This window comes from Falco peregrinus, chromosome 1 (assembly GCF_023634155.1).
Source record: "Falco peregrinus isolate bFalPer1 chromosome 1, bFalPer1.pri, whole genome shotgun sequence".
Lineage (NCBI taxonomy): Eukaryota > Metazoa > Chordata > Aves > Falconiformes > Falconidae > Falco > Falco peregrinus.
Window position 1 is genome coordinate 85743505 of NC_073721.1, and position 17053 is coordinate 85760557.

The 17053-nt window shown below is 40.7% G+C and overlaps 1 protein-coding gene across 1 annotated transcript; it reads left to right on the top strand.

The window, feature by feature from the left end:
• The first annotated feature begins 4704 nt into the window (after positions 1-4704).
• ASTL (astacin like metalloendopeptidase) lies at positions 4705-16056 on the top strand. Its single transcript, XM_005241894.3, has 13 exons — positions 4705-4828; positions 5061-5085; positions 7264-7280; positions 7998-8022; positions 8959-9030; positions 10211-10345; positions 10995-11112; positions 11893-12071; positions 12198-12282; positions 12896-13023; positions 14032-14147; positions 14570-14795; positions 15778-16056. The coding sequence occupies exons 1-13, from the start codon at positions 4760-4762 to the stop codon at positions 15810-15812; spliced, it is 1230 nt and encodes a 409-aa protein (XP_005241951.1). The 5' UTR covers positions 4705-4759; the 3' UTR covers positions 15813-16056.
• Positions 16057-17053: the final 997 nt, after the last annotated feature.

The window sequence follows — 17053 nt, forward strand, 5'->3', positions numbered from 1 at the left end:
AAAAGAAAGGAATTTGTTGGTTTTTTTCAAGACAATCAGAAGTTCATTACTAGAGTGAATTGTCCAAATTAAAGTTCCAGTTTTGTCACCTCCATTCCCCTCCCTCAGCCCAAAAAATTGTTGGATCATACATCATTACAAGTGCTAGCTCAATTGCCAAATTGTGTTTTGCTAGATTTGGCCTTGGAATCTGACTTTGAAATGAAAATCAACTTTGTTTCAACATTTATTTTAGAAGTTACAATGTTTTGATTTTCCAATTTGTTTTTTTATTTGGTTTTGGTTTTTTGTTGGTTTTTTCCCCCCTAACTGCATATTTTCCATTTGTAAAGAACAATCTATCAAAAATATATATATTTCTTCATTGTCTCTCTTCTTCTGATGACAGACTAAAGATCAAAGGTTCTAGGCTTGGCTTTTTGATTAGAAAAGTGATTAATTAATAGCAAGCCAATGTTCATAATTTATATTTGAGTTCTTTCACAGAAACACTGCCAGGGCTAGGAGCATGGCTGGAGCTAGTCATTAATACTCTGCAGGATGTGTAAGTGCTCTGCTAAGGAACCTGCAGACTATGCAGATTCATTGCTACAGATGGTGTTAGCAAGGACATGGGAATCCCTCAGGAGCCCCTCAGAAATTGGAAGCACAACAGAAAGTCGAATAGGAATCATGCTGAGCAACTCCATGTCTTTCTCTGGGAGGTAGGATCCAAAGAAATGTGAAGAGGGACATAAAGGATGAGTAAATCTATTGATTCAACAAGTATGTTCTTGGGTGTGGGAAAACAGCTTCCAGCTGCACTTTGCCTTATCTAGAGTTGGCTTTTATGACACTTCAGTCTTCTGTACAGGGACTTGAAGCCTATGCTGGTTACCTATGGAACCCTCAGAAGCTGCCAGTGCTTCAATGATAGTCTCAATCAGCACAGTGCAATACTGGGTGACACGAATTCAACTGAAAAGATCCACTCCTAATCACTGCATTACCAAAAAGATATGGACAATTTGGAAGGAATTAAAAAGTGATTTTAGAACCAAGAAAGGTTGAATTATGTGAAAGACTAAAGGGTTGAAAGTCCTTTAAGCCAGCATAGAAAAAGCTTGTGTGAGGACTGATTTATATCTGAAAATTATCTGATAATAAAGACACCACAGAAAAGGAAGTGAACTCTGTGTGGTAGAGTGTTACAACACTTGGAGTTAGTGAGAGGGAAACTAAAAAGCACTGAGCTGGAAGCAATGCATGGGAGCAGACTTCCTGGCCAGAGGACTGGGGTTCACAATGAATGAGCCCAGAGCTGAGCTGAAACCAGAATTCCTCTTCCAAATGAAAGTGAGCCAAAATACCGAAATGCCCCACAAAGCAGACGTTCCTGAGAAATTATATTGAGCAGTTCTGTCCAAATTAATATATTTTTGGTTCAGGCTTGTCATTAACCCCAGACTGTAAATGTAATTGTGCGGTGTTTATTTATGTGATGCCAATCCACAGCAATTACAGTTAGGGCGTGTGGACCATACCACTGCTTCAATGGTTGCTTTTGGTAAAGCCAGATGATTTAAAACCTCTAAGATTTGTTAATGTAATTTACCATGAATTGGGCATGGTAGCTACCACATAACTTTCATAAGCTGTTCAACATAAATGTGTCAATTTTCTTATTTCCTTGAGTTATTTTTTCCTGCATTTTACTACACAGCAATTAGTAGCTAGTAGTTATAGAGGTTAGTAGTTAGCTGTAATAGACACATTATTTCTTTTTTGTAACTAGGTCTTGATGATAAAATACATTATATTTTGAGATCTGTTTACAATGAAACACTCCAAAGAGAATAGTAATGGTATAAAACATATGACTAAATGACACACAACTGAGCAAATTCTGAAAGACATCTACAGAAGTGTTGTAACTTTTATACATCTCCTGTTTTGGTTTTGGCTATGTCCACTTTACAGCAAACTCCCATACGCAACAGAAGAGAAAATACATTTTTTCACTTGTATGTCTGTAAATTCTTTTCTTGATTATGCATATAGGTCTCTGCAAATCAGCATACATCCTCAGGCATAACTCCAAGTTTTGCAGTAGCCTTTCAGGATCAGTGGTCTTTTTGCTGACAGACATCTTGCAGAGTATGACACTGTCCAAGTAATTCTTGACGTTTTGTTGTTGTTTTTGGACACCTGGTAATCATTATTCACATCTGCAAAGTCTGTGTGGTCCTACTGGCCACCAGAAACTGAGACATACACACAGAAGAACTCAAGTCTGACAAAATTTCACTCATGCTTTTCTTCTATACATGCAAAGACAGCATCTCTTTGTTAAGGCTTAGTTTGGTTCCTAAAGGTCCAAGACAACTTCTGTGGCACTTTTTCTGCTGGAGGTACCAGCCTGACCGCATCTGGTAAAACCATGTCCTATCTTGGCAATATCTCAGAAAAGGTAGGTAATTTTTTGATTACTGAAAACAGGATCGCTGACAAGTCCTCCCCCATGAACACCTCACTTAGGAAAATAACCAAATATTGAATCTAAGTATCAGGCACAAACCAAAGCTGATAAGATCTTCAGGATGAGCAGCAGGCATGAGTGTCAGCACTCCCCCTCTGTTGTGTGTACTTTGCCAGCTGTAGCATTTTCAGCCACATTCTTGATCATAACAGCAATCTCCCCTGTCATTGCTAGTGTCAGCATGCAGAAAAGGTGGCATGCAGCTGTCTGATCAACTGCTTAATATGTCAGCATATTAGCATATTCGGCATAAAATATGCACCACCCTTTTTGCCAGCCCAGTTCCCTCGCTCTTTCCTGAGCACAGGCGGTTAATCACTCACTCAGGAGGCTGTAATATTTTCCCAATGACATGCTATAAAGATGCTAAGGTACCAACCTTCTTAGCTTGCTTTTTAAGTTTGTCTTGTTCCCTCACTTTTGCTGATCCCTCTTTTTGCTCCTGGACTGGTTTTCTCTGAGTGCAGTCTGACCCTTCCCTTTTCCCCCTAAACTCTAATGGAAGCAGATTCTACACAAGTCCCATTCTGCAGTGTCTTTTTTTGTACGGTTTTGGCATACCAAGGCACCTGGCATCACAGACGTTTGTTTTGCCCTTGTTTTGAGTGAGAAACTTGGAGAACCATTCTAGGACTGCAGACCAGATCTGCACAACTTTGATTCAGCACAAGGAAGATTTCCATCCCTATGAAACCCAAATATGAAGAAAGGCATTTAGCATTGCTTAAGTGCAAACATTTCTGCACACAGAGGACACACAAACTGCCTGTGTCAGCAGGATTAGCATGCTGACAATGCCTGCTTGATCGTTGTTCTTTCATGGTCGAAAGGACCATGTGCTACCCTGCCTTTTACTCTCTGGTGCCTAGGGCATACCTTACTTCAAAGGGAACAGTAGTACTCCCCTATAGTGCCTCCCTGTGGGGGTAATGAAAGTTTGTCCCTGGACTTTGTCAGCCCAGACTTTCCTAAAATAGGTAGCAATGTGTGACTGTGAACTTTCCTCCACTAAAATGAAGAGTAATCCCCACCGATGCAGTTCAGATCACATTTCCATGTAACTGCTAGCCTTGACTGGGTATTTGGAGACAAATAGGTGCAAAGCCCTCTGCTGCTTCTTGATTCATTCACCAACATGGATAACTTCTAGAACATCTTATTCAATACAGAAAGAAGAACAGTGTGAGTGTTTTAAAACTTACTCTGAGGGTACCTGAGCCCTAGCATGATCTAGAGACAGAATATGTACATTCTGTAATTGTTTCCTATTCTGTGCATGGGGAGTGTACTGTGACAGAAAACAAATGTGTATCAGAGACCAGACACTTCAGCAAATGATTTGCCAAGCAGAGGTTTGCAGTGAGAAGTGGTTGTGGCAAGAGGTTGCTGTGATGAGAGGCTCAGTGGTTGCTGGTTTACCTCCTACAAGCATTTCTTGCTAGGTCTGCTCACTGCTTCCTACACCCACTTCTGGACGAGTGCACTCCACAAGCAGCAGATCTGTTAATCGTTCTCAAAATGAGTAAGTGCTGCTTATGCTGCTGCTGTCTTTTTTTCCCCTCTGCTTTTCACAAAGCTCATGAGGGCACCTACAACTGTCAGATTACCAGAAATTATGGAACACAGGAAATGTTCCTGATGTCATGAAACATCAGGAAACAGAGGAGGAAACAAAAATTCTACTTGTAGAACTATAAGCTGAGAAGACGAAGGATATCTTCCCAGGGAGGACACAGACATGACCTCACTTGAGTAGTGATGTGCTGTGTGTTGCAAAGCAATACAATACTGCCATAGTCTTCTGTGCTTTCTGTGACATAAAAAAAATCACTTATGTTCTGAAATCCCAACAATACATTACTCTGGAAAGTCACCCAGGCAGGAGGGCTTCCTAGGTGGTATCAAAGTGAACACTTAAGGAAAGATCCTCCAGGAAACAGGGGAAGTGCATGGCAGTACAAGCATGAGGCTGATACAGCTCTAGAGAACAGCATGAATGACAGTATGAAGACAAGGGATGCTATAGATCACTGTGACAGCAATAGCACAGCACTGGGAGATGCCCAGAGGCTAAACTGGCTGTTGAGGTTGCAAAAGAAGTTTGCTTCCTGCTAGGGTCCTCATTGGCTGGGGCAGTTTTTTTCAGCCCTGGCAGAGCAGGCTCTGCTGGTATATCTAGCGGCAGGGTTCCTGAACGGGCAGAGGCAAGGACACGCACCGGTGGTCTGTCAGGGCTGGAGAATGGATCTGAAGATGTTCCTAGTCTTCACTGCATTTCTGCTTCACGCTGCCCTGGGCTTCCCTATTCAGGTGAGAGCAGATCTATGCAACTGTACTCCATCTTCTGATTGACCTGTTCTTCCTGGAGTGAAGCTGTGAAAACCCATTTTGATAAAGTTCCTGCAGGAAAAATATTAGTCATATAATAATATATAAAGCCAATCTAATAATTTAGTTCCCCCCTTTGGCCTGATTTTGATGATATTGTTGCTGCATTTATGAGCTGTGGAAGAATAATGTTTTTTACTTACTGGTTTTGCAGGACAGCTATGGAAACAGCACAACAAGTAAGTAGAATTTATACTATATTTTGAAGAGAACTGTTAATCCTTGACTGTGTATCACACACCTTGGTGTGTGAATGACTTGGCTTCAGAGTACGTGAAAGCACTGACTCTCAGGCCTTTTAAATAAAGCTATGTTTCCTAATTTGTTATTGGCTGACTACAGATGTGTTTTCACACAGTTGTGCTTTACACATACTTTTGGAGTATGTTTTGTTAGGTTAATTTAGATGTGCTTTCACAGGCTTGAAAATAAAATATTCATAAGACATTTTGATACCTTTCCATTAAGTTGAGTGTTACAAAAAGACTGCTGCTGATTTACCTCTGTGCCTACCTCAGCGCAGGAGTAAGAAAAAATTTCAGGTGTCAGAGAAAGATTTGCTTTGTGCTGGGGTAGAAAACAAATAGTACAAGCTTAGCTTACAACACAGCTGTGATGTGTTGTGAGAGGAAGAGGCCTTGGAAAAACTTGCTTAACATAGTCACAGCAAGTAAGTGGCTAATGAAAAGTAACCAATTCTTCTTTTGAGCTGTCATTTATGACATGGAAGCAAAGGGATGTTGTAAAATTACCACTCAGTATATTTGGAGCTGTGCTTGCTCAATTTCAAAGTAGTTAGTTAGCTGAGACTCAAAGCTGCAGGATTACTGGGATAAATACATACAGTGAGCTTTAATTTACCATCATTACTGCTTTTTGTGCCTTTGCAGACATCTTTGAGTATTTACAGTGCAGGGAAAATGTGAATTGTATCATTTTGAAAGCTGTATCGCATCAGATGTTCATTTTCTGAAGGACGTGGCAGATGCCTTCTATGATACCTGATTTGGGTTTTAAAAAGGGTTTGCAGACTTTATGTGCCTAGGAATCTGGAGCCTGATTTCCACTGACTTTAACTAGTCAATTAATCTAGTGCTTTCTGGGTACATGAATTCTGAATCCAGTCAACCCATCTCAAAAACGTGTTTCCCTGCTGAACATTTTTAGATGCCATGGATCTCTCTGATGCAGCTGGTGGGAACTGACTGAACTTTTCTGTAATAAACTGCCATCATTACAGTGGACTTCAATTGCCATGTAACTGAAGTAACATTTTGGAAAGACAGACTGAAGCCCTTTTGGTTCAATAAAAGCAATTCTGTTGCAGGTTCTAGATAGCTTCTGAATAGCAGGAAGTCCCCTCAGTACATTTAGGCAATAAACATTGTGGAAAGGAAAAGGTGCTGCAAGGTGTGACAGAACTTGGCACATCTTCTGTTGAAGAAACATGGTCAAAAAAATAAGGAACAATGTTAGGTTTAGAAACAAGAACTATTTCCATAAGTATTCCCTGTGTCAGCGTTGGATAGGAAAAAAAAAAGTGGCTTTATATTTTGACAAAGAAGAGTGCAATTATTGGCAAACTGGAAGAGATTGCCAGACAGGCTTGTGGCATATCCATCATACTTAAGAACAGGTCAAACAAACTGTGGTCAGGAAAAACACAGATAAAACTGTTTCTGCCCTAGGGAAAGCATACAAACTGGGTGACCTCTGGAGGTCCTTGCAATTTCTAAACTTCTATGATATTATAATGAAATGTCTGCGTAGAATTTTATATATCAGATAATATTTTCATTTCCGTGTTTGTATCTAGAAACTGACATTCGGCAGAAACCAAAAGACATCACACTAGAAAGACACTTTAGGACTCAGAATAGTTCCAAGCTGCTGTCAGGTACATACTGAAGCTGAGATTATTTGCACCATGCTAAATTATAGCCTTCATCCCATGCTATAATTTTAGTCTTTGATACTGTGAAACCAGAGGATTGTTGAGCTGGTTAGCCTGCACCTGTTGCAGTGAAATCTAGGGACACAGCATATTCTTGTCCCTAGTTTCCTTTGTCATTTTCCACACTGAAGCTGATAAATCCTTTGCTTATTCTTAGATGGTAAATGACCAGGATTCTGTCCCTCAGCGTGATCTAGTAGGATTTTTCATAGGTGTTTGTCAAAACATCAATTTAGTTTCTGTGCCTATGCATTGGTTAGTGCACTCTGTTCCCCACCAAGCAAAGGGACCTGCCAAAGGATTTTCTGTGGTTGAGGATGCCTGTGCTATTGAACACTGTGAAGTTGTGTTTAAAATCTAATTCACCCCTTTTGCTTGTCTTTTTCTTCCTTGCTTTTTGCAGCAACAGAACCTACTGAGGTAAGGACGGCTTTATCTGCTCTTTTGATCACTTTGGGGTTCAGCATTGTGGAAATTGCGGTCAAGACTCATGTACTCCACCTGTATGTCCATCTGTGCTGGAAAGTCTTCTCAGATCAACAGTGTAACAGAGTGAGCAGTTTCCATCCCTATTCCATTTATTGCTCCATAATGTCCAGATATAGCCACATCCCAGGAAGCTTTTGCCTTCTCCGGGGTCATAGAGAAAACATAAACTTGCTTTTTATATATAAAAGGCAAGATAAGTGTGGCAATCTGTTTTGCTACAGACATGACCCCCACAGCTGGGTACCAGCCCCACAGTTCCCTAGAAGCACTACTTACCACAGCCTTTCACCGCTGTGTTAGGAGGTGATAATGGGAGGACTTAATCAGCAATTTCAACAGCCTTGCACTCTTACTAGCAGGGACATAAATAAAGCTGGAAGGTCTGAAACTTACTCTACACTTCAAATTGCATTTCCCAACTCTTCTGCACTAATTCCCTTGATGATTTCCGTATCTGCCAAGTTATCAGAAAAGAATATCTACCACACCATGGTACTTCTTCACACATGGCACAGTATATAAAAGCTCAAGACTGCACTGGTAAAGGATACTTTCAATGGTAGCATTTTGATCCTTTGGATGTTATATTATTTGATATTCATGTTACAGTATAAAGTGTGAGATAATACTAGTGCATCATTCTCGCAGGTTACTACGCAAGAGGATATATTCGGTATGTATTATTCCATCTAAATGTAAGTATTTGATAGAAGTACTGATTATTGGCTACCCAGTTACGCCAGAAAATAACACATTCTTAACACAAATTAATCTTAAGGAAGAAATATTAAATGCACTTACCATAATATTTCATTTCAAAGCAGAGTCTGAGTTTTGGCCTATTGCTTGGTCTTGCTAAAAACCTCAGCTGTTACTTTTGCTAAAATTAGCTCTTCTTAGATAATGACCTGATTTAAGCCTCTTCCAAAGGTTACAGAAACACCAAGGCCGCGTGCTCATGCTTTTTATTGATGTCAGGACTTACTGCACAATGCTCAGAGCTGGCTGGTGCCACTTGTAAGGCCTAGGAGTCCCTGATGCCGGGCTTAGATGGGGACATCAGTCCAACCCATGGAATAGGAATGCAGTTCTGGTTTCATTGGTTTCAAGGATTTTTCATGGCCAGCAGCAAGCAGTAGGACTGCCCTCCATCCTTTTTTGCTCCTGGTGTCTTCTGTTGGGGGTTTGAGTGTGAACTGTGCATGCCAAAGGAAAACTGCTGTCTGAGCGCACGGAGCAGCCAGCTGGCCGCTTGAGCAGGACAATACAGACTTATACGAGCCAAAGGTCCAGGCCTTAAAATGCAATGGCTTGGGAAAAACAAATTTAAAAAAGGGAGAGAGGGGAAGATTGAAAGGGAATGGTTCCTGGTACTGGATTAATGACAAAATAACCACAGCAGGGAGGTTCACAAGATTGTGTCACTGAGCAAATATCTACATGACTGAACACCATGCCAGTCCCTAAATAGGCTCCGCAAGTTTTCCATGCATCATTGTAGTCAGGGACTGATCAATCTAAGTGAGCCCCTGGAAACACATCAGGTTAAAAATCAGGATTTGTAGTTTCCCTGGGAATGAGAAAATGATACTCTTGTATTTCTGTGCAGAATCTCCATTGCCTACAGAGACTGCCTCTGAGGACGAAGTTATTTTTAACAGAATTCTGAAAGTTAACAAAGGTAATGCCACCAAAGCCCTGCTTATCATGGGTTTCCCTTTGTTGCTTTATAGGGGTGATGTGGGAGGTACAATGTCTTACCACAATCTGTGCAAATACTTCCCTCATTTTAAACACCATCATGTTAGGGACACCCAGAGACAGGCCACTGGGACTGCTGTGTGGCCTGCTGAATCCCCATGGCATCTGAAATCTGTAGTGTCAATACTGAAGGTAATACCAGGTGTGCAGGCAACTGAACTATTCAGACAGCTTTAACTCTTGGCATCTTTGTCATTTTTTGGACATAAAAAGAGAACTTGGGTATTTGAATGATTTATTGTTTAATGGCCTTTTTCTTGAAAGCGAGCATCACTTGTGTTCAGTTATCACATGGCTTTGTAGTACAGACTCCTAGATAAGTTATGGTCAGTTCCACACTCCCTGCTCCAGACTTTCTCTTCCTTGATTTTTCCAAACATCCCCCATTCTATCAGCTTGTCTTCCTCACATCTTCCCTTTTAGCAGTCATTCAAGAAGTTTTACTACTGGGCTCCAAACATTGCAGTAGTTTTCTCTAGACAATACTCTTCTTTTTGGTTTGCTTGCCTTCTTGAGTTTCCTTATTGGCACCTCCTGCCTTTGCCTAGCACCTTTTCTGGGTGGATATTTGATGCCATTCATTCAGTGTCACATGATGGATAATGAAATAGTACCAAAGTGCAGCATCCCTCTCACTATTCCAACTGCTTTCAGTCATTCCCTCTTGCCTCAACCCCACCCAACAGAGCTGGAGCTTGCCCTCTTCTCTTAGCTAAGAATACAGCAGAAAAGGTAGGCAAGTAGATAATGTCCATCTAGCCCAGGGGTCCTCAATCCAGCCCCCGGTATTTACAGACCACCCCCGCCCCGCTCCTCCCCCCACCCCCCCCCCCACCCCCCCCCCCCCCCGCCAGGGGTTGCGGGGGGGAAACCAAGCAGCTGCAGATGGCTGCCTGCCACTTCATCCAGCGCCGGCCCCCTGGTTAAAAAGTTTGAGGACCCCTGAATTATAGCCCAGTGGTCCATTTCTCATGTTAGTCAGGAGCTTAGGGAAAACCAGAAAAGGATGATAAGTTGATAGTAACACTTTTCCAAGTGTGCTTAGCAAGCATACAGCAATCTATGGCTCAGACATTTCCATCCCTTTTCTCTCACCACAGGCAGCTCTCAGTACTTGCAAGAAGGTGACATAGTTCCACGAAGGAGTCGCAGTGCCATCAGCTGTCGCCATTGCAATTGGCCCCAGTCCAGAGATGGGATTGTTCGTGTTCCCTATGTCTTGGATCCTACTTACGGTGGGTGTAAAATTTGATAATTCTTCTTTATTTTTTAATTGTTATCTTTTTTTTTAATCCAGTAAGCTTCAGGTAGAAACCTCCTTGTAGTGGCCACACAAACAGTTGATTAAATAATTTTTAAGGATTTGCTTAGCACAGATGAATTGTAAATTACAAACAGCTGAACAGGAAAAAGGAAAAGAGATCAAATTTGCTTGAGAAGTTTGCATCCATAATGTTTTGGGTCTGGTCTCTTGGAGGCAAGAATGATCATCTCCAGTAATGGTACTTGCCAGAATACCTGCCTGTATAAGGTTCATGCCACACGTTGCAGTGTGGTTTCCCTCACCTATTTTTCATTAGCAAAATAGTTTCCCATAGCTGTCTCCCAGTGTCCAACCAGAAGACACATCAACAATCACCACTATAATTTAAAACAAGTAGTTGAGAAAAAAAGGCTCCCCCTTGAATCCATTTGGACAAATATCTGGATATAGAGAATCTGGTTCCAGACTATTATTATCTTAAATGAAATACATTACTGAGCAAAACGCAAGAAAGAGCCTAGGCTGTCCCTCATTTACCCTGTTTCTGAGGACTTGTGAGTTTTTAATGGCACCTGTCATTGCCCTTGTGTGACCCCCTAAATTAACCCTTTCTTCTCTAGAGGAGAGCCACATAAAGGGGATTCATGATGCCATGGCAGAATTTGAAACACTGACTTGTATTAGTTTTGTGAAGCGCAAGACAGAACGTGACTACCTCAGCATTAAATCTGCGGATGGGTGAGTTGATTGATAGATTAACAAGTTATTTCTACATTGTTTTTCAATTCATCATGACACTCATTCTGTGTGACCTTACAGAGGAAAAAGGAATAGATTTAGAGAAGAAACTTTATGTTTTATCACAGTGCCACCAAGGCATCTTCCTTGGATACCTTGCTAGTGCAAGGGCTGAGCAGTTACACCAGGAACTCACCAAAGAAGTGATGGAGATCATGGGACAACACCATTAAGGTGGAAAGAATTTCTAAGCTCATGATTTCTGTGTGATATAATGCACACTTGAGCACAACATATAACAGATTACTGTAGGTCTTTTTTGCACAAGCAAAACTAATTTCATCTTATGAAATAAACAGTTCTCTGAATCACAGTTGGCTGTCAATTTCAGAATCAGAGCCTACAGGGGAATTGTTTAATATCCATTAGCTTGAAATTGTTGTTGATCTTAGTCCATCTCTGACACATTGTTCAGTATTTTGGAAAAAAAATTTGTTATTTCTAGGGAGTTAAAGTCACTGAGTACAGAAAATCAGGATGAAGGAGCCTCCCTGCTAATGAAGGTCTTCCAGGAAGCTTTAGTGATGATGAACATGTGTGTTGTTTCCTATGCTGTGGCCAGTTTTGCTCTTCTGTAGGCTCTGACTATCACAGTGGACAGGAAGGTATCCTTCCACTCCCACAAGATGTGTGTGAAGCAAGGTTCTCTGTACTGTCCCTTTGCCTGCCTGATGATAAAAATCCCATAAGTCTTCTGTTGGTGTTCAATGCCTCTCTCAGCTGCTGGTCCAACTATGGGAAAGTAGGAGGTGGACAGACTGTCTCTGTGATGAAAGGAGGCTGCATGTGGAAAGGAATAATTCAACATGAACTGGACCATGCTCTGGGCTTTTTGCATGAACATTCTCGAAGTGACAGGGATAAATATGTAAAGATCATGTGGGAGTACATCAGTCCAGGTAAGTACCTTTGAACTCCTCAATGTAGAAAGTGATGTAGATACATCCAACTGTTCCCAACTCTTCCTTCTTCCCTGAAGGGAATAGATAGAAAGCATACTCTAAGTACAATATCATATATTACAGCTGACAGACCAGACTTCAAGAAATTTGAAAACTCCAATAACCTGGGTCTTCCATATGACTATTCCTCAGTAATGCACTATGGCCCGTAAGTAGCAGCATGGCATCGCTTTTGTTGGAATGCAAATCTTAAATTAGATTTAGTTTCTATAATAATTCTCTCTTGACTACAAGTTTCCCCATTCCCCCTTCTGAGAAAAACAGTGAGTTCAGACAAGCCATTCCCTAAGAGAAAATGGCCTCATGTTGCACCAGGGGAGGTTTAGATTGGATATTAGGAGAAATGTCTTCACTGAAAGGGTGGTCAAGTGTTGGAACAGGCTGCCCAGGGAGGTGGTGGAATCACCATTCCTGGAGGTGTTTAAAAAATGCATAGATGTGGCACTTAGGGACACTGTTTAGTGGTGGACTTGGCAATGCTAGGTTAACAGTTGGTCTGCATGATCTTAAAGGTCTTTTTCAATCCAAACAATTCTACAGCTCTGTTATACAAGGAACCATGTACAGCTGAGCTTGGGAACAAAGGAGGGCATCTTGAGATTGACTCAGCTTACTGCTGGACATCTTAATTAAACCTATTTGAACAGCACTGTTAATCACAATGACACATGTACAATTCTTGTTTTCTCTCCAAAGCATGCCATTAATTCCTGAAAGAAGTAATTGTACTTAAAGAACATATTTTCCCATGTTTTTTGCAGCTACACATTCACTAATACCACTGGGAAAGCAACTATTGTACCAATTCCTGATGGATCAGTACCTATTGGACAGAGGCAGGGACTGAGTAACTTGGACGTGGCCAAAATCAACAAACTTTACAATTGCAGTAAGTATCTCAAAGCCATCCTTTCATCTTCCACCCAGATCCTTCACAGAGATGCTTGGGCACACTGCAGACAGCAGTTTCTCATCAAAGACTGTGAGACTCTTCTCCTAAATTCATGGTACCCATTAGGGTTAACCTGGGAGGGAATGCAAAGGTGAACTTGGAGGCACATTGTGATTAGTGAGAAAATGTTTTGTGCTTCCAAATTAAATCTAACACATTCACTATCGGTGTAAGTGGCTGCTGTGCAACTGGCCTAACTGCATACCATGTTATATACTTCACTGAAATAATTTGGTTTCTTACAGCTCAGGAGACAACTATAAACCCCACAAAGAGCCAGACATCTCTGTTCCTCCTTGCAGTTTGTATTTAAGACCTGAGCCAAACCAAAACAGTTGTAGGCTCCTCTGAACAGGAACCATGTCATGATGCCTTGTCCAGTTTTCATATTTAAGCTGTCATTCTAAATATGTATGTATTTTAACTCTTTAATTTTAATGTCTGCTAGAATAAATTCTTCCATAAAATCAGAGAAATCAGTCAAAGGGAAAAAAACATGACTAATAAAGTATTACCCCTTGCACAGAGGAAAGCCCAAATCCTCCTCCTAAGCTTAGATTTTGAGCATTGCAGAGGCATCATATGTGCGCTTGACTCTTCTGACATCACTTGACTTCCCCATCTCAGTGGAAAACAATGCCACCAATTGCAGTGAGCTGAAACCTGTCAGTCTTTGTAGAGGTGCAGAAAGAGATCCCTTGCTAAACTGGAGCTAATCAATAAAAGCTAACATTTTTTCCAAGCACCACTTTACATTTTGATGCAGATACTTATGCATTACATGAAAATTAGGACAACAATATTCTTCATTTTAATCATACCAGTACTCTGAAATGAATGCTGACAGATCAGAAAATTGAGAACAGTCCATTCTGAAGAGATTGTAATTGTAATTGTAAATGAGTGGAAGCTTCTGCAAGCCTGCAAACATTGTTTCTTTCTCAGGTCGCTGCAGCACTATTCTTGATGAAGCATCTGGGTCACTGAGCTCTGCCAACCACCCAAGAAATTACTCAGACAATACCAACTGTGTCTGGCTCATCCGAACCCGATCCAGAAAGGTAATCACAGGTCAATAGTGGTCTTGGAATATGGCTGAACTTACATCTTTCTATGCTAAGCATTTTGTGCTTTGTCTGCATTCTACTTGCCTGATAATATGAGAGACATTTCAGCCTAGTCTCTATTTCTTCACACCTTAAGCCAGGTATGGGCAAAACCAACTGCATACCTGCGATTTTGAAAAAATTCCATACTTTGGGCTTCAGGCTTACAAAATCAAGGCAAAGCAATCTGAGCACGGAAGCATTCAGTCATAGGCCCATTAGATCCGAACTCTGCAACTTCAGAGGATGAGAGGCAAGGCTGGCTAACCAGTTCCAGTTTGGGCTTGGCTACAGCTTAGATTCTGTCTGTTTTAAAGGACACTCTGTGAAAGAAGTCACATACATATATTAAAGGCTGGTTTTCTCTTCCGTTCCAGATTTCTCTGCACTTTCAAGCCTTTGAGCTGCAGACAACCAGAGGCTGTCAGGGTGATTATGTTAAAGTTTATGATGGATCCAGCAAGTCTTCTGCAGTTCTAATGGACAAGACCTGTGGATCAAAGATACCCAATGATGTAGTTGCTTCTAGTAATCTTATGCTTGTAGAATTTGTCACAGATGGTGCTGGTACAGCTTCTGGTTTCCGAGCCACCTTTACTTCTGGTAGGTCTGAGAACAAAGAGAATGGCAAAGAAAAACAATCTGTGTCAAATCAACCTTCCTTCTCACAGAGGAAAAACATTGAGGAACTACTCTCTACAAGAGCCATCACTACCTACCTTGCTTTTGATATAATGGAACAGTCCTACACCAACACCATTCATTCATTCAGGCAGATGGGGCCATGGTCAGAACAAATGGTGTTAGTCAGGTGATTCACTGTTCACCTTGCCTCTCAGATATGTGCCACTCCAAAGCATGTGCCATTAAGGGTAACATCAATTTAATGTTACTGCTAGTGTTACTAGTACAGTAGAAAGAGAATAAATCATAATGCAGTATTTAAATATATTGCTCCTCTGAAAAAGATGCAGTTTTCAATCACACAGTTCAGAGAGTAAGACATATCTATAGTGAACTAGCTCACCCGGCCCTGGCAAGAAGAGAGGCAGTATTTCCATGGTCAGGATCTCTGGAATGTATTCACCGAAACCACATTTTCTTCAGTCCTATTTAATGAAGACCCAAGGCCACAGCTATACAGTAAAGTTAACAACAGGTTTCCAAGTTAGCATGTATCAGCTGGAATAAAGACATGCATGTGTGCATATCTGGAGCCTACAGCAACTGTACAGAAGTGCAATAGTGTGTGAGAAAGCTCAGCCATATCATATGACCTTGTATTTGCCATGGGGTGAGAACAAGCACACAGAGTTTGCATAAATCCACTGAAATGCAGTAACTTAACTGTATACTCAAGCCAAACCAGCAATTTTGCATTGGGTCTATGTAGTGTCTATTTCTGTCCATTGTAGCTATGGAAGGGAAGAAGAATAAGAAAACTGCCCATGCCACTTTGATGTGTCAACAGCCATAAAACAATCCTAGTTGTCAGATAAAATGTGATTTATCATTTACATACTTTATAAATACTACAGTTTGGTCAGAGCTCTGAAAGCTAAATATTCTTTCATTTCACTTACAGTGAAGACCCAAAGAAAACCTAACGTCTACAACTGACTTAATGAAGAAGAACCTATTCTGTGAATATTGAAATTACGTGTTTCCTACTTTGCTGCTGTTCTGGCTTGGATCAGTATGAAATTTAATTCTATTAAGAATCGAAGTTTTCATCTTCCTGAGAAAGTTTATTCCCCAAGCCATGTAGATGTATGAATTCTATACATATGGCGTGCTTCTCCTTTTGTCTGCACAGTTAAGTTATTACCTCTTTCTATTTAACAATTGAATAAAAAGCTTCATAAAAAAAAAAAAAAAGAAGAAGTTTCCATTTCTGTTTTCTAGTAGTCCCTTCCAGCCATACACACTATTGAAGTGGTCTTACTTCTTAGCCCCCTTCGTTCAGCCACGGCTATCTTTTAAGTACACCACTGACATCATCATAGGTTTAGTTAGTTGCCTGAAGAGACCAGGTCCAAACTTTACAAGTTCATTTTATGATCTTCACTGTTTTGAGCATGAAAATGTCTTAGATACACTCTTTCCCCAGACTAACAATCGAGCTTCCAAAAATAATGTCTCCCTTCACAATCCTTTTATATGCTTAAATCACAAGGAAGACGCACAAGAAAAAATCATTGCCAGCAAAGCACTGGTACTTTCTATTGCAGATTCTGTTAAGCAGAGGACAGAGTGCTTTTTTATCCACAAGCCATTCTTAGTGCGCAGATATGGTTAGGCCTATTACAGGACAAGAAGTGGACTGTATAATGGTGCCAGAGTTCATGGACATCTTCAGTTCTTCAGGGAAGAAAAATTTTCATCAGGCAAGAAGCTAAACCCTCCTCTGATCTCGTAAGGAGGACAGAGAGCTGTAAGTGTTGTGGAACTCCTGGAGAGTTCATTTCATAGCCTTTTGCTGCCAACACACTTTTAAAATTACATCCTCCTGACCAAGACAAGCCTGTAACAGATCTGAAAACAAAATAGGCTGCTATTTTACTCATGTAGCGTAGACAGATAGTTAAACATATGACTAACTGAGGTATTTAATATCTGTATGTTTAGGTCTAAAATAAGCAAATACTTGTCCTGTTCTTACTCTGTAACACTAGGATCCTTGGAATTTTTCTCACAGAAATACATTTCTAGAAAAGAACAGTAGGAAATGAATTTGAATCTCAGAGCAAATTTTATACAGCAAATGACAAATTATTAATTTCTTTTCTTTTGTTAAAGGAGGTGTCAAAAAAACTTAAGAATTTGCTGAAAGCCCTGTCTGTATTTATACTATTTGATGA

What these genes read in the sequence shown, in the direction of transcription:
- ASTL (XM_005241894.3), top strand. Translation starts at nt 4,760, where the DNA reads ATGGATCTGAAGATGTTCCTAGTCTTCACTGCATTTCTGCTTCACGCT. An exon ending in CAACAAACTTTACAATTGCA is followed by an intron (nt 13,024 to 14,031) that starts GTAAGTATCTCA and finishes TTTCTTTCTCAG; the next exon opens with GTCGCTGCAGCACTATTCTT. An exon ending in CCGAGCCACCTTTACTTCTG is followed by an intron (nt 14,796 to 15,777) that starts GTAGGTCTGAGA and finishes TTTCACTTACAG; the next exon opens with TGAAGACCCAAAGAAAACCT.